Source organism: Aotus nancymaae, unplaced genomic scaffold, assembly GCF_030222135.1.
Source record: "Aotus nancymaae isolate 86718 unplaced genomic scaffold, 86718_ANA_hifiasm-v0.15.2.pri h1tg000004l, whole genome shotgun sequence".
Taxonomy (NCBI): domain Eukaryota; kingdom Metazoa; phylum Chordata; class Mammalia; order Primates; family Aotidae; genus Aotus; species Aotus nancymaae.
The window spans coordinates 60,041,303-60,066,094 of record NW_026988415.1 but is presented as its reverse complement, the minus strand read 5'-3'; the positions used below and the strand labels follow the sequence as shown (position 1 = coordinate 60,066,094).

The following is a 24,792-nucleotide window of genomic DNA, read 5'->3' as shown; positions in this document are numbered from 1 at the left end:
ATATACCTAATAAAAACTTCTAAGAAATTTTTGATGATTAAAGATAATTTTAAAATACAGCTTTTGTGTCATCTTGATATTATACAAAGTTCATAAACCTTTGTAGGCAAATTACCTGCTCTGGTTTCACTAGCTGCTTTTTGGATTCCTCTTCTTTGGTTGCATGTACACTTACAGATGCATAAATCACACCTGCAGGCATGGTTGTCAGTTTTCCCATCTGAGAAAGATATATCAGAAACACCGTTTTAGTTGAAAAGCTTTCCATCTTCTATTTCCTAACAAATTCTGGAGGAATCTCAGGAAATCTATTGGTTTCACTTTAATATATTAAATACTCAAACACTCCAAATTACTTCATACATTTTTAAGACATATTATCTTCTCATACTGGATGGCAGAGTACTATTTTTACCTGTCTGTTAATTACCTACTTCATAAGGAATATAGCAATATATTTATCTGGATTATTATTATGTAATAATATAGCAGTGTTAACAATTACTAAAATTTGAAGGATGGAGTGGGATTGGTCTTGCTATTCATTCAGTCCAAAAACTTTAATTGAACACCTGCTATGTGCCAGACTGGTTTCAGTGCTTAGAATATATCAGTGAACAAAACAAAGATTCCTGCTCTCATACAAATGACATTCTAGTAAAGAGGAGAGAGGCAATAAACACAATAAATAAACTATGTGGTACATTATAAGTTGATAAATGACAATAAATAAACTATGTGGTACATTATAAGTTGATCAAGGCCCTGAAGAAAGTAAAGGATAAGAGTGGTCTGGAGTAATGGGTATTGCAGGCTGCATCTTGAAATATAATTTATATAAACATTATCCACAAAAATGAATTCCTTCTATTATAAATGCTTTGCTCCTGATTTTCCCAATGCATTCCACTTTACCTGTTTCATGCTTAATCTAAAGCAAAAAGGGATCTTTGCTTTAGCTATGACTTGATTTGAATTAAGAATGCAGGAAGTTCTAGCCAGAGCAATCAGGCAAGAAAAAGAAATAAAGGGTATTCAAATAGGAAAGGAGGAAGTCAAATTGTCTCTATTTGCAGACGACATGATTGTATATCTAGAAGACCCCATCGTCTCAGCCCCAAATCTCCTGAAACTGATAAGCAACAGTAAAGTCTCAGGATACAAAATCAATGTGCAAAAATCACAAGCATTCCTATATGCCAATAACAGACTTAAAGAGAGCCGAATCAAGAACAAACTGCCATTCACAATTGCTACAAAGAGAATAAAATACCTAGGAATGCAACTAACAAGGAACGTAAAGGACCTCTTCAAGGAGAACTACAAACCACTGCTCAACGAAATAAGAGAGGACACAAACAGATGGAGAAAAATTCCATGTTCATGGTTAGGAAGAATCAATATCGTGAAAATGGCCATACTGCCAAAAGTAATTTACAGATTCAACACTATCCCCATCAAGCTACCAATGACCTTCTTCACAGAACTGGAAAAAACCACCTTAAACTTCATATGGAACCAAAAGAGAGCCCGCATAGCCAAGTCAATTCTAAGCAAAAAGAACAAAGTGGGGGGCATCACACTACCGGACATCGAACTATACTACAAGGCTACAGTAATCAAAATAGCATGGTACTGGTACCAAAACAGAGATATAGACCAAGGGAACAGAACAGAGGACTCAGAGGCAACACAACATATCTACAACCATCCGATCTTTGACAAACCTGATAAAAACGAGCAACGGGGAAAGGATTCCCTGTTTAATAAGTGGTGTTGGGAAAACTGGCTAGCCATGTGCAGAAAGCAGAAACTGGACCCCTTCCTGACACCTTATACTAAAATTAACTCCAGATGGATTAAAGACTTAAAATAAGACCCAACACCATAAAAACCACAGAAGAAAATCTAGGCAAAACCATTCAGGACATAGGCGTAGGTAAGGACTTCATGATCAAAACACAAAAAGCATTGGCAACAAAAGCCAAAATAGACAAATGGGACCTAATTAAACTCCAGAGCTTCTGCACAGCAAAAGAAACAGTCATTAGAGTGAATCGGCAACCAACAGAATGGGAAAAAATTTTTTGCAGCTTACCCATCTGACAAAGGGCTGATATCCAGAATTTACAACGAACTAAAACAGATTTACAAGAAAAAAACAAACAAGCCCATTCAAAAGTGAGTGAAGGATATGAACAGATACTTTACAAAAGAAGACATACATGAGGCCAACAAACATATGAAAAAATGCTCATCATCACTGGTCATTAGAGAAATGCAAATCAAAACCACATTGAGATACCATCTCATGCCAGTTAGGATGGCGATCATTAAAAAATCCGGAGACAACAGATGCTGGAGAGGATGTGGAGAAATAGGAACACTTTTACACTGTTGGTGGGAGTGTAAATTAGTTCAACCATTGTGGAAGACAGTGTGGCGATTCCTCAAGGACCTAGAAATGGAAATTCCATTTGACCCAGCAATCCCATTACTGGGTATATATCCAAAGGATTATAAATCGTTCTACTATAAGGACACATGCACACGAATGTTCATTGCAGCACAGTTTACAATAGCAAAGACATGGAACCAACCCAAATGCCCATCGATGATAGACTGGACAGGGAAAATGTGGCACATATACTCCATGGAATATTATGCAGCCATCAAAAACGAGGAGTTCGCGTCCTTTGTAGGGACATGGATGAACCTGGAAACCATCATTCTCAGCAAACTGACAAGAACACAAAATCAAACACCACATTTTCTCATTCATAGGCGGGTATTGATCAATGAGAACACATGGATACAGGGAGGGGAGCACTATACACTGAGGTCTGTTGGGGGAAATAGGGGAGGGACAGCGGGAGGTGGGGAGTTGGGGAGAGATAGCATGGGGAGAAACACCACATATAGGTGAAGGAGAGGAAGGCAGCAAATCACACTGCCACGTGTGTACCTATGCAACAATCTTGCATGTTCTTCACATGTACCCCGAAACCTAAAATGCCATTTAAAAGAAAAAAAAGAATGCAGGAAAATTACTGGCTCTAAGAATAAAGTGCTCTAGTGTTATTCAGATATCAAAATAATTCCCAAAGATTATCCATTCAACAAGACCAGTGTAAAGCTTTCCAAGGTACAAATATTTTAACATTCTGATTCTTAAATGGGAAAGAAGTTTCTTGAATTTGACAAACGACATTATGAGGGAAGAGGTCTCCCTGTTTTACATACAAATAAAATTGTGCAACACCTGGAAGAATCACAGGCTAAAAAATTCTAAATGTTCTCCAGTGATAGTGATAGTACTTATACTTCATTTCTGATACAACTTTTCATATTTTCTGAGAAGAGCAAGGGAAGCTACACAGGCATCAATCAGTTAAGAAATTTCCTGTTTAAACTGGGCAGGACTCTGATTTAGATTGGGGCTGTAAAAATACAGGATGTAAAAAATTAGAGTCAACAATAAGAAGATAAATTTTGTTTATTCTCCTCTCCCATGTCTCCTAGTACAGGCAACAGCATCATAGAATGATTTACCTAGGCATGTTTCCCTTAAAGACATCACTTTTTTTATTTCTTATATACAGTTGGTATTCATTAATGAAATAACAAGATTTCCACACTATACCTATGTCAGGTATAAATTAAATGTATATTAAAACTATAAGCAAAATTACTTAAAGCATAACTGATATTTAAAGATTTGTTTAAATATCAAACAAGTATGCTCCCCATGAACCAGAGGAATTTTGTTAATAAAAGCGCTAAAGTTATTACAGGAAGGATGTACAATTTTATAACATGTAAAAGCTTTTTCTGAAATACCTGACTAGACTTTACTTCTTCCTAAGGTACTACTCCCTGGATATAAGACAAATACTTTCAAAATATGTTAATATCTGAATTTTTTCAACACACTAATGATTACAGAGTATACTCACATTACTTCATATAATGCAATAATAATATGTAGACTATAAAAGAATACCATTGGTATTGCTTGATAATTATGATCTAGTATTCCAGATTTTGGATTTACTACTTGAGTTCATAGCCTAAAAGTTAATATACCTTGAAAATTGCCTAAATACTTTCTCTACATTTTTTACTCTGTAAGGTAATAAAGGTCCTCCCATTCCTTCCTACTGTTTTCATAGATTCCTTGACTTTTATTGAGGAGGTAGTATGGTACAATTGAAAAAAAATATGAGCTTAGGGCCGGATGCAGTGGCTCACGCCTGTATTCCCAGCACTTTGGGAAGCCAAAGCGGGTGGATCACCCGATGTCAGGAGTTCAAGACCAGCCTGACCAACATGGTGAAACCCTGTCTCTACTAAAAATACAAAATTAGCTGAGAGTGGCGGCGCATGCCTGTAATCCCAGCTACTTGTGAGGCTGAGGCAGGCGAATCGCTTGAACCCAGGAGGCAGAGGTTGCAGTGAGCTGAGATCACGCCATTGCATTCCAGCCTGGGCAACAAGAGTGAAACTCTGTCTAAACAAAAGAACTTATTGTCTAAACATGAACAAGTTACTTAAGCTCTTCAAGTTATGCTGCCCAGTATGGCAACTACAAGCCGCATGTGGTTATTTAAATTGAAATTAAGATCATTAATAAATAAAAACTTCAGTCACATTAGTCCCATTTCAAGTACTCAACAGCCATAATGTAGAGCACAGATTAAAAAAAAAAATCTATCATTGCAGAAATTTCTAGTGGACAGTGATGTCTTAATTAGGTTAGCTAATTATTATTAGGTTAAATATCTGAAAAAATAGGTATGCCATCCTGCTTATGATTATCACATGGATTAAATAAGGAGTTATATTAAAATGACTTACACTCAGTACATAGGCAATTAAGTTTAGTTTCCCATTCTTTCTGTTTGCTGAATAAAGAAATTAAATGGCTGTGCTTATTCCTCATTTTCTTTTCACATGTATTTGATGCTAATCAGGCTCTAGTGAGAAGAGAGATAACAATAAAATCTATCCAACATATTTATTAAATCCAAACAAAAAAAGGTTGCAATTTTTGTCAAAAGAAATCAAGAAGACTGGCACACTAGGGCATCTTCAAGTCTAGGTTATACTGGTGAAGTATATGTCACTTCACCAGATTAAGATGTCACTTCACCAGTTTAAGATGACCAGATATGTCATCTTAAAGAGGGAAAGCTGATGGTACAGCACATTGAAAAATTTTGAACAAAGATTGGCAAACTACAACTCTGAGCTAACTCTGGCCTAGACTCTAAGCTAAAAATGTTTTTAAAAGACACATTTAAAGATTTGTAAAAACAAAGAAGAATATGTGACAAGAGATCTTATGCAACCTGCAAAGCCTAAAACATTTATCATATGGTCCTTTACAGAAAAAAATTTGCCAGCCTACAACTGAGAAAACCAAATAAGATATTTTAAAAGTATCAGAATTTGGGGTGTTATAAAAATCTTACAGCCTCACGAGACTGTCATTATCAAACATCATTAAAATTGAGCAGAGATAATCGAGTTTTCACAAGAGGTTAAGACCTTGATTTAAAACTATTTGTAACTTTGAAATAACCTGTCAAGTCAAAATTATGACTTATTTAAAATCAATGAGAGATTAAAAACTGGCTCTCTACAAAAGATAACAGGTCCTAAAACAGAATTCTCTCACATGGAAATTTACAAACAGCAAGGCTAAAAGATGAGCATGAGGGAACTTACCCATAAGACTCACCCTCTCTAACTGTTCCTGCAATAAAAATATAGCTGATTCTTGTTATTTGCAGCAGTTATATTCTATAAAGTAGCCGTAAATACTGATTTACAGAATACTGAACCATTTCTCCAGGGGAAAATACAGGATTAGCTTCCTGCGATACCAAGTTTTTTGAAGGTTTTAATCATGACCTGATGTTAAATTTTATCAAATGTTTTTTCAGCATCAGTTGAAATGATCATATGATTTTGATCCTTCACTCTGTTGATATGATGTATCACACTGACTGATTTATATATGCTGAACCATCCTTGCATCTCTGGGATAAATCCTACGTGGTCATGATAAATGATCTCTTTAATGTGTTTTGGAACTTGGTTTGCTGGTATCTTGTTGAGAATTTTTGCATCAATATTTATCAGGGATATTGCTCTGTAGTTTTCTTTTTTGATGTGTCTCTGATTTTAATATGAGGGTAATATTAGCCTTGTAGAATGAGTTTGGAAATATTCCCCTCTCCTATATTTTTCAGAATAGTTTCAGTAGAACTGGTATTTCTTCTTTAAATATTTGGTAAAATCCAGCAGTGAAGCTATCAAGTCCCAGGCTTTTATCTCCTGGGAGATATTTACTACATCTTCCATCTCATTGTTATTTGTCTGTTCAGATTTTGGATTTCTTCATAGTTCAATTCTGGTAGGTTGTGTGTGTCTAGGAATTTATCCATTTTTTTTATTGGCATATAGTTGATCACAGTAGCCACTAATGATCCTTTGAATTTCTGCAGTATTGGTTGAATGTCTCCATTTTCATCTCTGATTTTATTTATTTGGATGTTCTCTCTCTTTTGTTAGTCTCCCTAAAGGTTTGTAAATTTCATCTTTTAAAACAACCAACTTTTTGTTTCATTGATCTTATGTACTGTTTTCTTCATTTCAATTTCATTTATTTCTGTTCTGATCTTTATCATTTCTTTTCTTCTACTGATTTTGTGTTTGGTTAGCTCTTGCTATTAAGAATTTTTGTTTTGGGAGGTGTGAAGATGGCTGATTAGAAGCAACCAGTGCATGCTGCTCTCAAAGGGAAGATATACAGTAACCAGTAAACACAAGCTCTTCCACTGAATCATCCAGGACACAATGGAATTCATCATGGGAGCACCATGACCCACAAAGAGCAAAGATGTGCAAGGCAGGACAGCTGCCCACCCAGGACTGGCAGGAAGACAAGGGGAGCTCCCCACCACGGGGAAATGGTAAGTCAGCAAAAGCCCCCAGGTACTCACACTTGTGCCATGAACCTTTGCAATCCTGGGCACAAGAGATCTCTACAGACCCTCTACTCCCAGGGCCTCCAGACTGACATGGGCTGCCTAGAGTCTTCTGGGTAGAGTTGCCACTCAGGCACATAAGGAGCCCCAAGGGCCTTGGACTCCTGAATACTCTTGTACCAGCTACCATAGCTCCACCAGTAAGTGAGGCAAGACTCTCTCACATGCCCCCAGGATAGAGGCCACATGCATGGTACTGAGGAATGGATGGACTGCAGGCTTTGCCTCTGCTACACGTGGCTAGGAAAAGCCCACTGGTCTGGGATCCTAACACAACCACACCAATCCCACCTAAGCATTCAAGCTAATAGCAGCTCTGTATTTCTTCTGGGATAAAGCTCCCAGAGGTAACTGACAGGCCTGACATTTTTGCCAGTGGCTCAGCCCGGACCTCTACTACACTCAGGCTGAGAAGGGAGGGAAGAGCCCAAAATATTGCTGGCCTCCAGCACACTACAGCAGCCTTACAGAAAAGTGGCCAGATTATTTTCTATGTAGGTCTCTGCCAGTGCTATTTCTCACTGGACAGAGTTTCCCAACCAGGATCCTCAGTATAGCCACCCTACCCCAACCTAAGCACTTGGGCTGGCAGCACCTCTGCATTTCTCTGAAATGGAGCTCCCAGAAATAATCAAGAGACACAACACTTTTACCATTACTGTAGCAAAACAAAACAACAACCATCAACAACAACAACAATAAAATCCAAAGGACAGCAACATCAAACATTAAAGTAACATCAGCCCACACATGAAAAAGAATGAGTGCAAGAACTCAGGCAACTGGAAAAGAAGGAGTATCTTCTTCCCTCTAATCAACTGCACCACCTCCACAGCAATGGTACTTAACCAGACTAAAGTGGTGGAAATGACAAAGGGTTTAGAATATAGATAGGAATGAAGAACATCAAAATTCAGAAGAAAGTTGAACCAAATCCAAAGAATCTAAGAATTAAATAAAACAATACAAGAGTTAAAAGATAAAATAGCCATTTTAAGAACCAAAACCAACTGAAAGAGCTGAAAAATGCACTGCAAAAATTTCACAACATAATCAGAAGTACTAACAGCAGAAAAGACCAAGCTGAGGGAAGAATCTCAGAGCTTGAAGATCAGTTCTTCCAATCAACTCGGTTAGACAAAAACAAAGATAAGAGAATTAAAAAAGGAACAAAACCTATGAAAATACGGAATTATGTAAACAGACCAAACCAATGACTCACTGACATCTCTAAAACACAGAGAGAAAGAGATAGCAACTTGGAAAACATATTTGAGAATATTGTCCATGAAAATGTCCCCAACCTCACTAGATATGCCAACATTCAAATTCAAGAAATGAATAGAAGCCACATGAGACAGTATATAAGATAACCATCCCCAAGAAACATACTCATCATATTCTTCAGGGTCAACATGAAAAAATATTAAAGGCAGCTAGAGAGAAGAAGCAGGTCACCTCTGTTCTCAAAGAACTGAAAACAGAACTACCATTTGACTCAGCAATCCCACTACTGGGTATATATCCAAAGGAATATAAATTATTTTACCATATATACATGCATTCATGTGTTCATCACAACACTATTCACAATACCAAATACATGGAATCAACTTAGGTGCCCATCAGTGGTGTACTGAACATAGAAAATGCGATACATATACACCATGGAATACTATGCATCCATACAAAAGAAGAAATCATGTCCTTTACAGCAACATGGATGCAGCTGCAAGCCATTGTCCTAACTGCATTAATGCAGGAACAGAAAATCAAATGCATGTTCTCACTTTTAAGTGGAAACTAAACATTTGTTACACATGGACATATAGATGGGAACAATAGACACTGAGGACTAGTAGATGGGGCAGGGAGGGAGATAAGGATTGAAAAACTATTGGATAATACACTCATCACCCAATAGTTGGGAAGGGCTCAATCAAACTCCAAACGTCAGCATCACTCAATATTCTCTTGTAACAAACCTGCACGTATACCCCTGAACCTAGAATAAAAGTTGACATTATTAATAAAAAGGTGCCAACTAGAGTTTAATTATGAAGTCTGTTACTTTTACTAAAAACATAAGGCTGATTTCTATGATAATTATACTCTATCACCTAGCATTTTTCTAAAATAATATTTATAAAAAATTTCAATAATCTATTTTATTACTGCTAGTCTAACAACATTATGGGGACACATGATCAAATACAACCTGATTCTAAAATAAAAGAGGAGAAAAAAAGTCATTCTGCAAGAAAATATACTTTTCCCCAATAACACCAATCTTGACTAATAGAATTTTTTTAAATTTAGAAAATATACATTGCGTGACTCAGCTATCTACAACTTTTTAGCTTCTAGAAGAGTTCATTAACCAGCAAAGGGGGAAAAGAAACAAGACATTTTCAAAATCTCTTGCGGTCAAAAAGCTGTCCTGGAGCATCCAGCAACCAACAAAACGGAAGAAAAACCAAGAGCTGAGTATCAGAGGTAAGGTTACTCCAGTTGGCTAGTTGTGATTATAAAAGTTAAGATTATACATACCAAAAGTCACAAAATGGGAGAAATAACAAGGAACAGAGTTAAGAAATAATAAAAAGAGAATAAAAGATAGTAGCAGAGGCACAGTATGGCTGGCAAAGGAAAAGAACCAGTAACAAAACTACAAATGCATCATGGAACAGCTCTACAACCTGGTAGCATTATGGTACCTGTGCCACACCTCATTATAATGTCCCTGAAAACAAAAGAGATCTCTGACGACTGTGTGTTTGAGGAGTGCATACAATGTGCCAGATGCTTTATATATATACAGACTTTTTAATCTTCACAATAATCTAATGTAGTGGGTCTTATTTAGGATGCTTTTGGCTAAAATTCTGGAATCTCCAACTTAAACTGGCTTCAACTATGAAAAAAACGTATTCTCCATATAACAAAGTCTAGGAGCAGGCAGACAAAAGGATCGGTTAATTCACTTGCTTATCGAGAACGTAGGTTCTTCCATTTTCCTCTGTAGCCCACATTAAAGTGCCATTTAAAATGATGCATAACATCTGGTGTTTTCTTGAAAATTAAGTTTTTGTTTTTTTTTTTTTTTTTTGAGACAATTTCGCTCTTGTTACCCAGGCTGGAGTGCAATGGCGCGATCTCGGCTCACCGCAACCTCCGCCTCCTGGGTTCAGGCAATTCTCCTGCCTCAGCCTCTTGAGTAGCTGGGATTACAGGCACGCGCCACCATGCCCAGCTAATTTTTTTGTATTTTTAGTAGAGACGGGGTTTCACCATGTTGACCAGGATGGTCTCGATCTCTTGACCTCGTGATTCACCCGCCTCGGCCTCCCAAAGTGCTGGGATTACAGGCGTGAGCCACCGCGCCCGGCCCCGAAAACTAAATATTAAGGAACACTAAGAGAAAGAAGTGACCTGTACCACAGTGGTAAAAGTGAAATATTCTGAAGACAAATGTGCTGACAAAAATAACACCTGTGGTCTAATACATTAGCAATGGAAAAGGAGTAATTAACATTTGCTAAACGCCTACTATGCACCAGAAAATATTTGGACACAAGTAACGTACACAAATATCAGCAGTGGCCTTTGGAGAACAGAAAAACACTTGGAAAAAGGCTGCCTTTGATTTACTGAGCATGTCACCCTGCCTACAAAGCCACGAAGTTGTATATATTTCAGTTCACAATTATGGAAGAAAAAGCAAATGACATGAGTCACTTTTTTAAGATAGCACTTTCTGAGAGTATTTCCGGGTTCGATACTCATTCAGGTCCACTATCTATATTTATATCTTCACTTAGATAACAAATACAACATATTACAATTGGCAAAGTTAAAAAGTAAAGATACTGAGTTATGAAGAAAGGATTCAACTCTCTGGTTTAACGTAGATGGGAGTTACACGGTACATTTGAGATATAATGTTCATCAAAATTAAAGCTGTAGCACTTAAAAAACCAATCTTAAGTTACCTAGAACAAATAACTGCCTAACTCAGTGTAGTTGCATTACGAAATTATAGAACATTAATGGTAAAGCATTTCAAGCACTCAGTTATTTTAATTATCATGTATGGAAGAAATTATTCTGAAATTTCTGAACATATAAATCATTCAATAATTGTGGTGCAATTATTACTGAGTAATAGTTGAAAGTGTCAAAAATTTATCTTAGATTAATAAAAATCTAACTAGAAAATTAAAAATAAAAACATATAGGGAGTATATTTACACAATTAAACATCTTTAAAATCCTCCAGAAATGGCACAACAGATCAGCAAAATTCCACTTTATCCAGTTTATGTTAACCAGGCTAAAGTATTTTATCAGTATTTTTAGAATATTTTAATCAGTACTTTGACAAATACTGAATATTGTCAAAGTCAGTAATCAGATTTTGAAAAACACCTAACAGCCTTCTTTTACAAACACATATATACACATATGCTCTATCTGGGGAAAAAATTAGGCTGTATCTCCATGGTGGAAATTTGGAAATTTGGGACAGGAATATTGAGAGCATTCTATTTACTTGATAATAAAAGATGATTTTAAAGCTGTTGTCAGTTTAGAATTCAGATGTTACAAAATTTCAAAACAGGATTAAATAAACTATACAGAAATGCTGAATTGATCTTTCTAAAATACTCCTTCTTCTCTCAGCTCAGTAAACAACCTTTATTGCCTTCCTCTGGCCTAGCCAAATTAATCCTCCTAGTCCTCAAACATGTCAAGCACATTCCTCCTTCAGTGCCTTCATACACTCCAAGTGTTGTGGTAGAATGCCCCTTCCTCTCTTGTATCTAACAGTACTTGGCACACAGTAGGTACTCAAAAAATAATTATTGAATGAATACACTTACCAAAACCCTGCCCTTCACTGAAGGCCTAGCTAAATTCTCACTAGTTCACTCAAAGACATCTCTCTGAATTCATATAGTTCATATTTTTGTGAAGCACTAATCTGGTTATTTAACAAATATAACATTACATTAGTATGTATCTTTTTGAAATATATGCAGCCTATTTTTCTATTAAATATAGACTCCTATGAGTAGTCTTACACCTCTTGTATCCAAAAGACTTGGACCTTAAAACTAAATAATAAAATAATACACAGGTTTTAATAGAGCAGTACACACAGAGAATCTACTAAGTTCTTTTATGTAATAACATTTATGAGATGCCTTATATACCAAGCATTTGTGGAGGCAAACAACTAAAGGTCCTAAAGTGAAACTGAGATTCTAAGACTGATTCAGCAGTCTTAACTTTTTGAAAATCTAATGAAAGTTATTAACTATCTACCGCAAAATGTACTTACTCTGAAATTTTTGCATATGCTTGCATGCCCACACACTCTGAGGCATTTGAGGACCCAATCAATCTGGCTCCAACACAAATGAAATTTATCACAAGTACATTTTATCCTCATATGCAGATACAAAATTCCCTCAGAAGTGCTCTAAGGATCAAATACAATTCTGGTGAATTTTGAAAAGTTATTTTATTATTTTAAATTTTTATATGTCCACTATTTCAATAGCTTTTGGATTACACATGGTTTTTGAGTACATGGGTGAATTGTATAGACCTAAACTATGAGATCTTAGTGCACCCATAACTTGAATAGTATACAGTTTACCCAATATGTACTTTTTTTTTTTTTTTTTAAATCTCTAGTCCTTCCTCCACTCTGCCTTTTCGGAGTCTGCAAATTCCATTACACCACTCTGTATGTCTTTGCATACCTATAGCTTAGCTCCCACGTGTAAGTGAGAACAGAGGGTATTTGGTTTTCCATTCCTGAGTTACTTCATTTAGAAGAATGGCTGCCAGTCCCATCCAAGTTGCTACAAAACACATTATTTCACTGTTATTTATAGGTGAGTAGTACTCCAAGGCATATATATAAAATATAACATTTTATTGTATTTATTTATTCATTTATCTACTTATTTTTAATTCAATAGCTTTTGGGGTACAAGTGGCTTTTTTTTCACATGGATGAATTATGTCGTAGAGATTTTAGTGCATCTGTCACCTGAGCAATGTACATTATGCCTAATGTACAGCTGTTTTTTTTTAAAATCCCTGACCCACCTCCCAGCATCCCCATTCTGACTCTCTAAAGTCCACTATACCACTCTGTATGCCTTTGTGTACTCATAGCTTAGCTCCCACTATAAGAGAGAACATACGGTTTTTGGTTTTCCACTCCCGTCTTACTTCACTTAGAATAATGACTGCCAGTTCCATCCAACATGCCACAAAAGACATTATTTCATTCCTTTTCATGGCTGAATAGTATTCCATGGTGTATATATGCCACATTTTCTTGATCTACTTGGTGGTTGATGGGCATTTAGGTTGGTTCCATATTTTTGCAGTTGTGAATTGTGCTGCTATAAACATGCACGTGCATGTGTCTTTTTCATATCATGACTTCTCCTTTGGGTAGGCACCCAGTAGTGGGATTGCTGGATAGAAAGACAGACACATTTTTAGTTCTTTAAGGAATCCCCATACTATTTTCCATAGTGGCTCTACTAATTTACACTACAGCAATGTAAAAGTGTTCCATTTTCACCACATCCACATGAAGAGTTATTGCTTTTTAGCTTAATTATGGTCATTCTTACAAAAGTAAGGTGGTATCTCACTGTGGTTTTAATTTGCATCTTCCTGATGATTGGTGATGTTGAGAATTTTTTAATATGTTTGATGGCTGTTTGCACATCTTTTGAGAAATGTCTATTTATGTACTTTGCCCACTTTTTGATGGGATTATCTGGGTTTCTTGGTGATTTAAGTTTCTTATACATTCTGGATACTAGCCCTTTGTCAAATGCACATTTGGCAAACATTTTCTTCCATTCTGTGGGTTGTCTGTTGATTATTTCTTTTGCTGTGCAGAAGCTTTTCAGTTTAATTAGGTCTCGTTAATTTATTTTAATCTTTTTTTTTTTTTGAGATGGAGTCTCACTCTGTCACCCAGGCTGGAGTGCAATGGTGCGATCTCGGCTCACTGTAACCTCCACCTCCAGGTTCAAGCAATTCTCTTGCCTCAGCCTCCTGAGTAGTTGGGATTATAAGCACCCACCAGCCCATCTGGCTAATTTTTGAATGTTTAGTAGAGATGGGATTTTGTCATGTTGGCCAGGCTGGTCTCAAACTCCTGATCTCACGTGATCCACCTGCCTCAGCCACCCAAAGTGCTGGGATTACAGGCATGAGCCAACATGCCCCGCCAGGTACTGTTTATTTATTCTTCTTTTTGTTTTTGCTGCATTTGCTTTTGGGGTCTTAGTCTGATGTCTACAAGAGTTTTAACAATGTCGTCTTCAAGAATTTTTATAGTTTCAAGCCAGATATTTAAGGCTTTGATCAATCTTGAGTTGATGTTTGTATATAGAGACAGAGATCCATTTTCATTCTTCTACATGTGGCTTGCCAGTTTTATCAGCAGCATTTATAGAATAAGGTGTCTTTTCCCCAATTTATGCTTTTGTATGCTTTGTTGAAGATCAGTTGGCTGTTATGTATTTGGCTTTATTTCTGAGTTTTCTATCTTTTTCCATTGGTCTATGTGCCTACTTTTATACCAGTACCATGCTGGTTTGTAACTAAAGCCTTGTTAATATAATTTGAAGTCTGATGATGTAATCGCTTCAAATTTGTTTTTTCTGTTTGTTTCTTTTTTCCTTTTTTGCTTCAGATTACTTTGGCTATTCGAGCTCTTTTTTGGTTCCATATGAATTCTAGGGTTGTTTTCCTAATTCTGTCAAAATGATCTATCAATTTTGTTTATTTTATCAAAGAACCAGCGTTGTGTTTCCTTAATATTTTGTATTTTTTTGTTTAAATTTTATTCCTTTCTTATTTTTTTTACTGCTCTATGATAAAGTACAATAGACTTAACTGAAACACATATCCATATATTCACTGGTCCTAGTTCTACTCCTTTGGGTCATATAGAACAAGTCCAGCCACTCTTTCCCAAGAAAACATACCTTAATTGCCCTTTGCTGACTTCTGAACCATATCCCTGTGTCTCCTAGACTATTTCTCAAGGGTATTAAAGTTTCTGATAATAACAAGTGCCAATAAACCCATCTTCTGCTTTAACAGAGATACTATAATGGTATATTTTTTGAAATAGGAAAAAGAAAACATAAAAGTCTTACACAAGCGAGCCCTGTTTTAGGGTAATCACCAGTCCCTAACAGTGGATCTGTATATATCAGAGTACTTATATTCTTCGGAAAATAGTGAGTGGGTGAATCATCTCTAAGAGAATAAACTATCATTAAATCTACAGAGAATACCTGAGTATATGAGCCATGATATCATTTATTATACTGGTACATGGAAAGCAGATACTTTGCTGAAGAAGGAAATTTTAAGCCTCTGCCTATATTTTCTTGTAAAACTCTTGGAAAAGATGGTAGTGGTACTTAAGAACAAGTAATCCAACTACAGTAACCAAAAACTGCAAAAATGTACCTGTACAATTTGAACCTTCCATATCAACATTTCAAGCAGTCTACTTCAAACGACTGAAATGCTGAAATCAAAAAGAAAACCTATGGAAATGCTACAGGAGTAAAACCACCACCAAACTATAAAGACTTTAGCATCTCAATCCTCAAAGTTTTGGGATTCTATTATGCTTTAATTTACACTCTTTATGAGTTAGGTTTTTCTAAAAGGCCAATGAAAATGGCACTCTCCTTCCCAATCTACTGAAATTTTACCTTCTTTTATTTGAATTATTCTTAAAAAAATTTTTTTTAAACACAAAAAAACTTTTTTTCAAGCCATGAAAACTATTTTGTTTCATAGGACATTTTTAGTGTAAACAATCTCTGCAATAATCTTTACATTCAAATTTCTAGCTTACTGCTTGAATGATTAACAGAGGACAGAATTTCATACACAAATAAATTAACAATTTAAAAATGTACATTCTATGGGCTTAAAGATTATTTCTGTCATAAAAAATGTTATAAAGTTGCATCTATTTATTTCAAATTGGTCTATTTTATTTTGTGCAACTTTAGTCAAGTTTATTAATATTTTATGGATCTCCTATAAAAAAGAGTAAAAATTTTTCTATGCTCTGAAGCAGCTCACAGTAAGATATTCCTTGACAATGTGAAATAATTTACCTGTGAAACCATCAAAACTACCTATTACATGTTTATACGTGTGCTATTCCTGGACAAAAGAACAGAATAGATTTTTTTTAAGGATACTAATAATTCTCTAGGGTTAATGGTATGCTCTGTGTTCTTATTTCTTCTTGGGAAGCTTAGCTACTTGTATCTTCTGATAATTTTTCACTTAGATTTTATATTTATCTGCTTAATAAATAATTCTAGTCCTGTAATTTTTTTCTTCTAAATAAAAGAAAAATATAATGAATAACTATCCATTGTCTGAAAACAATCAAAATAAGTCTCAGAAGAAATAAGGCTATATATATTAATTTTAATTAAAAATTTGATAATACTACACAACCAATTTCCATTATAATTGCTTGAGACTTTTGATGTTCACTGTGATGAGAAACAGGTTATTAGTCCACTGGCATGAACGAAGTGAGAATTAAACTGAGATCTGAAGATCAGAAGAAATATTGTACTAGGTACAGGGACTAAAAGGATTCTTCTAAAACAGATTAACAGCAGAAGCTAGCAATTATTGAACATTTGAAATAGCCCAAGTATAGTGTTGTGCACATCACCTATTACCTATTTAGTATTTTTCAGTATAAAACCCTGTGAAACAAGTACAATTCTTATTTTAATTATTCAGATGAGAAAACAGATTTAGATAGTTTATGTGATCTGCCCAAAGTTATACAGCTGTTATATGATAGGGCAGGGCAATTCTCATGTAAGTCCAGTTGAAGTGGCTTATATCCAAAAGACAGGCAGTAACAAATGCTGTCAAGGATGTGGAAAAAAGGGAACCCTTGTATATTGTTGCTAGGAATGTAAGTTAGTAAAACTACTATGGAGAACAGTTTGGAGGTTCCTAAACAAACTAAAAATTCAGCTACCATATGATCAAGCAATCCCACTGCTGGATATAAACCCAAAAGAAAGGAAATCAGTATAGCCAACAGATATCTGCATTCCATATTTGTTGCAACACTGTTCACAATAGTTAAGATTTGGAAACAACCTAAGTGTCCATCAACAGATCAATGAATAAAGAAAATGTAGTACATATATACAATGAAGTACTATTCAGCCACAATAAAAGTATGAGATCCAATAATTTTTAACAAGGATGAAACCAGAAGTCATTATGTTAAATGAAATAAGCCAGGCACAGAAAGACAAATATCGTATGTTCTCACTTGTTTGTGAGATCTAAAAATCAAAACAATTGAATTCATGGAGACAGGGAGTAGAAGGATGATTATCAGAGGCGGGGAAGGATAGTGATGGGGTAAGGGAAGACATGGGAATAGTTGATACCAAAAAAAAAAAATAGAATCCATCAGACCTACTATTTGATAGCAGAACAGTGTGACTAGAGTCAATAATAACTTAATTGTTCATTTTATAAGAACTTAGAAGAACAACTGAACTGCTTGTAACTCAAAGAATAAACGCTTGACGGAATGGATACCTTACTATCCATAACGTACGTTTTTCACATTTCATGCCTATATCAAAATATCTCATGTATCCTATAAATATATGCACGTACTATGTACCTACAAAACTTAAAAAATCATGAAAATAAAAAACAGATTTGATTACAGAAGAGGAGTATCTTAGTGAGGCAGAATGTGTAGGATTTGCATAGCTATTACTGGCTTTCAAAATAGAAGAAGTCATGAGACAAGCAATGCTGGTGGTCTCTAGGAACTAAAAAAGGCAAAGAAATGGATTCTCTCCTAAAACTCCCAGAAGGAACACATGCCTGCCAACACCTTGAGTTTTAGACATATGACCCCCAGAACTGTGAGGAAACAAATTTGTGTTGTTTTGGCCACTCAGACTGTGGTAATCTGTTACAGCAGCTATAAAAAATTTATACAAGTGTCAATCCACCAAGAACCATTTTTTTAAACAACTAAACATTAGGACTAACTATACAACTAAACCACAGGACTCAGCAATCAAACTTCTGGGCATTTATACCATTAAAAAAAATTATATCCACATAAAATCCTGTACACAATTATTTGTATCAGCTGTATTTGCAACAGCCCAAACTGGAAACATTCACTTGGTTCTTGAATGGCAGTATGAAGAGCTTGATGAAACTTCTCCCTCAGAGAGACATCTATCAAACTACTAAAAATTAGCAAAGTCTCTGAATATTGATCAAATCATTCCCAATAAATTGAGATGCATTTATTCAACAAAATGTATACAACTTGCTAAGAAGAGTGGAGGCAATGGCATTTATGGCGACTTAAACCCTAACATGTCAATAATGGAATTACATGTAAATTGTTTAAATATACTAATTAAGGCAGGTATTGGCAGAGTGGGTGAAAAATACTGACCCAAACTATTCATCTAACAGAGCATTAGTATCAAGAATATATATCAGATAGCTGAGACTTCATGCTATATGGGAAACAGACATCACAGAGTTAGCCCTGGAAAGCCACTAAACAAATAAGTGAACAAACATGCAACACCAATAACAAGCCTGAGGTGGGGTTGTGAAGTGTTATCAGAAACCAGAGTTGCTTCAGTATATTATCTAAAATGTTCATGATGTAGTTTGGATATTTGTCCCTGCGCAAATCACATATTGAATATTAATCCCCAATAATGGAAGTAGGAGTTAGTGGTCAGAGGTGTTCGGGTCATGGTGGCAGATCCCTCATGGCTTGGTGCTGCCTTCAAGACAGTGGGTTCATGAAATCTTGCTGCTTAGAAGTCTGTGGTCCCTTCCCTTCTCCCTTCCTCTCTTCTGCCCTCCCCCCCGACTTCTCTTGCTTCTGCCATGTGAGGCACTTGCTCCAGCTTCACTTTCCACCATAATTGGAAGCTTCCTGAGAATCTTCACAGAAACAGATGCTACCATGCTTCCTGTAAAGCCTGCAAAACTGTGAGCCAATTAAATTTCTTTTCTTTGTAAATTACCCAGTGTCAGGTATTTCCTTGTAGCCATGCCAGAATGGCCTAACACAGAAAATTGTTATCAGGAATGGGGCTTTGTTATAAAGATACCTGAAAATTTGAAAGTGACTCTGCAACTAGATAATGGGTAGAGGCTGGAAAAGTGTAGAGGGCTCAGAAGATAGGAAGATGAGGTAAAGTTTGGAACTTCTTAGAGACTGGTTAAATGGTTTTGACCAAAATGCTGACAGTGATACGGAAAATGAACTCTAGGCTGCTGAGGCCTGAGATGGAAATGAAGATATTTTGGGAATTGGAGTGAAAGTCAACCTTGCTATGCCCTAGCAAAGAACTTGGCTATAATGTGTCCATGCCCTAGGCATCTGTGGAGGTTTGAACTTGAGAGTGATGACCTAGGGTATCTGACAGAAAAATAATTCTAAGTGGCAAAGCATTCAAGAAGTGATGTGGCTGCTTATAACAGCCTACACTGAAATGCAAGAACAAAGAAATGACTTAGTTAGAAATTATAAACAGAAAGCAGAGCATAAAAGTTTGAAATATTTGCAGCCTGGCCATGAGGCAGACAAAGAAAAAGCTTTTTCAGGAGGGGAACTCAAACAGGTTGCTGAGCAACCAGCTGCTAGAGATAGCTGCATAACTAAAAGGGAGCCAAGTGCTAATATCCAAGACAATGGGGAAATGGCCTTAGACACCTTTGTAGCAGCCCCTCCCATCACAGGTCCAGGGATGTAGGAGGATAGAAGGGTTTTGTAGGCCAGGTCCAGGGCTCTACAGCCCTGCACAGCCTCAGAAAACTGTTTCCCATATCCCAGCCACTCTAGCTCCAGCCATGGCCCAAAGGGGTCCAGGTAGAGTTCCGGCTACCACTTTGGAGAATGCAAGACATAAGCCTTGGTGGCTTCCATGTAGTGTTCAGCCTGTAGATGTGCAGAATGCAAGAGTGATGAACACTAGGCAGCCCCTTCCCTGATTTCAGACGATGTATGAGAAAGCCTCGGTACTGAGGCAGAAGGCTGCTGCAGGGGTGGAGCCCTCAGAGAACCTCTACTGTGGTAGTGCTAAGGGCTGGAACCTGGAACTCCCACACGGAGTCTCCAATAGAGCACTGCCTAGTGGAGCTTTGAGAAAGGGGACACCAACCTCTGGACCACAGAATGGTAGATCCACCAGCAGCTTGCACTCTGCACCTAGAAAAGCTACAGCCATTCAAATCCAATCCATAAGAGTAGCCCTGGGGGATGAATCCTGCAAAGGCACAGGGGCAGAGCTGCCCAAGGCCTTGGTAGCCCACCCTGTGCAGCAGTGTGCCCTGGATATGGAACATAGAGTCAAAGGAGATTATTTTGGAGCTTTAAGATTTAATGACTGCCCTGCTGGGTTTTGAATGTGCATGGGGCCTTTAGCCCATTTCTTTTAGCTGATTTCTCCCTTTTGGAATGAGAATGTTTACCTAATGCCTATGCCCACATAGTATATTAGAAATAAATAACTTGTTTTTTTATTTGACAGGCTCACAGATGGAAAGGACTTGCTTTGTCTCAGATGAGACTTTGGACTTTGCAATTTTGAGTTAACACTGGAGGAATTAAGAGTTTTGGGGACTGTCGGGAAGGTATGATTGCATTTTACAATGTGGGAAGGATATAAAATTTAGGAGGGAGCAGAGGTCGAATGACATAATTTGGATATTTGTCACTGCCCAAATCTCACATTGAATTGTAATCCCCAATGCCGAATGTGAGACCTAGGGGGAGGTGTCTGCATTATGGGGGCAGATCCCTTATGACGTGGTGTTGTCTTCATGACAGTGAGTGAGCTGTTGCAGGACCTGGTCATTTAAAACTGTGTGGAACCTCCCCTCCCCACATACTCTCTATCTCTCTCTCTTGCTCTTGCTCTTGTCATGGGAGATGCCTGCTCCTGCTTTTGTAGTCTGCCATGATTGGAGGCTTCATGAGACCTCCCCAGAAGCAGATGCCGTTATGCATCCTGTAAAGCCTAAAGAATCGTGAGCCAATGAAACCTCTTTTGTTTATAAATTACCCAGTCTCAGATATTTCTTTAGATCAATGCACAAATGGCCTAACACAGTCCAGTTTACAACAATGGCTTGTACCCATACCCATTCAGAGCTCTGTTCTGAAAGAGCTATACAAAGAGCTCTCCAGCAGAGTGGCAACTCCCATCTTTCCCAGTTCCCTTAGCTAAAAGAGATACTCCAGATGGATTTGGCAGATGGTGAAAACTGGGAGATACACTTTCTCAACCAAAGCTTCTGCCCCATAGAGAGGATTCAGAAAGGACAGCTGCTGCTGAAAAGTCCAATCTCCTACTCCCTCATAGCTCTGCGTAACTGAAGAGCTGGTCTAGTAGTCAAAAGATCCAAGTGGAATATTGCATATCCCCCACATTTATGGTGCAAAAGTGTATCCCAGTTAGATTTGGCAAGGGTTCTTCCCAGGGGAGAATTGGATCAAGCCTGAAAACTGGCAACACCCTAACATTGCCAAGAAATTAGACTTTATCTGGATCAAAGTGCAGGGCAATTTATGCTCCAGACTATTATAAAAAAACAACAGAACTAACAGCAATCAGTGGAGACTAAGAGTTTGGTATAATACAAATAGAAGCCAAGAGCCATTATTGGGGAGATCAGAAAAAAAAGACAAAGAGAACTCCACAAAAACCAGTCATCACCAGTGGTCCAGAATACTAGGCACATGCCCAAGGCTGCATACTCCGAGGAATGCCTGAAGAGAAAAATAACAATTATCTAGTCTGTGGCTGAATGTGAGGCAACCTCAAGCTCCTTGAACTGTGAAAGCAGTCTCCAAGCCACACACAGAATCAACAGTAAAGGGTAAAAACCTTGCTGGTTTAAAATGCTTAATGACAACCTCCGGCCAACCACTGACTGATCACTAAGCATGCTGACACAGGGTCAATCCCTAGAAATCTAGGACTAAAGATCAAAACAGAAAAAAAAAAGTATCTAGGCAGGGATATCTGACACTTCATATCATGTTACAAATACACATCACAGAATAAGTCCAAGAAAGTCACTAAACAAATAAGTGAACAAACAACAACAAGAAGCCTGTGGTGGGATGAAGGGTGTTGTCAGAAACCAGAGTTCGTAGAATATATCCCATTTACAACACAAAAATATAAAACATGCAAATAAACAGGAAGTTTTGACTCATACAAAATTTTAAAAAATGGGCAATAGAAATTGTCTAAGAGAAAATCCAGATGGATGCAGTGATATTCTTTCTTCTTATATTTTTGTTTTAAAAGCTATTTTGTGTGGTGTAAGTATAGTTACTCCTACTCTCTTTTGGTTTCCATTGGCATGGAATAACTTTTTCCATTATTTTATTTTCAGTCTATGTATGTCTTTATAGGTGATGTGTGTTTCCGGCAGGCAACAGATCACTAGGTCTTGTTTTTTGTTTTTAATCCAATCAGCAAATGTATCACTTTTGATTGGAGAGTATAGTCCATTTACATTCAATGTTATTATTGACAAATAAGGACTTACTCCTGCAATTTTGTTTTCTGGTAGCTTTATGGTCTTCTCTTCTTTCCTTCCTGTCTTCTTTTAAGTAAAAGTGATTTTCTCTAGTGGGATCATTTAGCTTCTTACATTTTATTTTTGTGTATTCATTGTATGTGGGGTTTTTTTTTTTTGGCTAAGTTTATCATGAGGCTTACAAACGCTATCTTATAACCCATTATTTTAGGCAGATAACAACTTAACGCAGTTTGCATCAATGAACAGACAAGCAAAAAGTAAATCAGTAAACATTCTATGCCTTAGCTTCATTATCCCACACCTTAACTTTGTTGTTTCTATTTCTATCTTATTGTATTATCTAGGTCTTCAAAACTTGTAGTTATTATTTTTGATTAGTTCATTTAGTCTTTCTACTTAGAGTAAGAGTAGTTTATACACCACAGTGACAGTGTTATTCTCTGTTTTCTGTGTACTTACTATTACCAGTAAGTTTTGTACCTTCAGATGATTTCTTATTGCTCATTAGCATCATTTTCTTTCTGACTGAGGCACTTTGTTTAGCATTTCTTGTAGGACAGGTCTGTTGTTGATGAAATCCCTCAGCTTTTGTTTCTCTGGGAAAGTATTTCTCCATGCTTGAAGGGTATTTTTGCTTGGTATACTATTCTAGGGTGAAAGTTTTGTTTTTGTTTTTTCCTTCAGCATTTCAAGGATGTCATGTCACTCTCTACTGGTAAGATTTCCACTAAAACGTCTGTTGCCAGACAAAATGAAGCTCCATTGTATGTGACTTATTTTCTCTTCCTGCCTTTAGGATGCTTTTTTTACTCTTGAACTTTGGTAGTTTCATCATTAAATAACTTGAGGAAGCCTTCTTTGGGTTAAATCTGCTTGGAGTTCTGTAACCTTCTTGTACTTGGATACAGATTCCTTACTCTAGGTTTGGAAGTTTACTGTTATTATTCCTTTAAATAAACTTTCTACCCTATCTCTTTCTCTACCTCTTCTTTAATGTCAAAAACTCTTAGATTTGCCCTTTGATACTATATTCTAGGTCCTTAGGCATGTTTCATTTTTTTCTTTTGTCTCCTCTGTTTACAAATACCCTGTCTTCAAGCTCACTGATTCTATCTTCTATTTGATAAATTCTAAGACTCTGATCCATTCTTTAGCATGCCAGCTGCAATTTTCTGCTCCAGAATTTCTGCTTGATTTTTTAAATTATTTCAATCTCTTTGTTAAATTTATCTGACAATTCTGAATTTCTTCTCTGAGTTACCTTGAATGTCTTCGAGTTTCCTTAAAACAGTTATTTTCAATTGTTTATCTGAAAGGTCATATATCTCTATTTTTCCAGGATTGGTCCCTGGTTTGTAATTTAGTTCATTTGGTGAGGTAATTATTTACTGGATGGTGGTGATGCTTCTAGATGTTCTTCATTGTTAATCGTAGTCTTCATTGTCTGGGCTTGTTAACATTCATCCTTCTTGAGAAGGTTTTCTAGATACTTGAAAGGACGTGGGTGTTGTGATCTATGCTGCACCTGCTTTGGGGGCACCTAAGTCCAGTAACACTATGACTCTTGCAGCCTCATAGAGGTACCACCTTGATGGTCTTAGAAAAGATCCAGAAGAATTATCTGCATTACCAGGCAGAGACCCTTGTTTTCTTCCCTGACTTTTTCCAAAACAAATGGAGTCCCTCTCTCTGCTCTGAGCCACATAGAGCTTGGGGCGGAGTGACACAAGTGTCCCTGTGGCCACCACCACTATGACTGTGTGAGGTTAGAGCTGAAGCCAGCACAGCACTGGGTCTTGCTGAAGGCCTGCTGCAACCAATCCCTGACTATGGCCTATGTTCACTCAAGGCCGTAGGGCTCCACAATCAGCAGGTAGCAAAGCCAGTCACGCCTGTGTCCTTCCCTTCAGGGTAGTGAGTTCCCTCAGGCCCCAGGTTTGTCCAGAGGTGCCATCCAGAGCCAGGGACTAGAATCAATAACATTAAAAGTCACCCATTGTTCTATTGCACTGCAGCTGAGCTGGCACTCAAAGTGCAAGACACAGTCCTTCCCACCCTT

At 37.0% G+C, this 24,792-nt stretch overlaps 1 protein-coding gene across 3 annotated transcripts in view; it reads right to left on the bottom strand.

Moving 5' to 3' along the window:
- Nucleotides 1-24,792, bottom strand: part of APOOL (apolipoprotein O like) — a 74,804-nt gene that overhangs the window by 28,494 nt on the left and 21,518 nt on the right. For 2 of the 3 annotated variants that reach the window (XM_064362758.1, XM_064362759.1), the window contains one exon: nucleotides 116-220. In XM_064362758.1, coding sequence (XP_064218828.1) covers nucleotides 116-220 — 105 coding nt within the window. Of the gene's footprint in view, nucleotides 1-115; nucleotides 221-13,304; nucleotides 13,556-24,792 lie in introns of all 3 variants that reach the window. The other variant, XM_064362756.1, reaches the window with a different exon arrangement.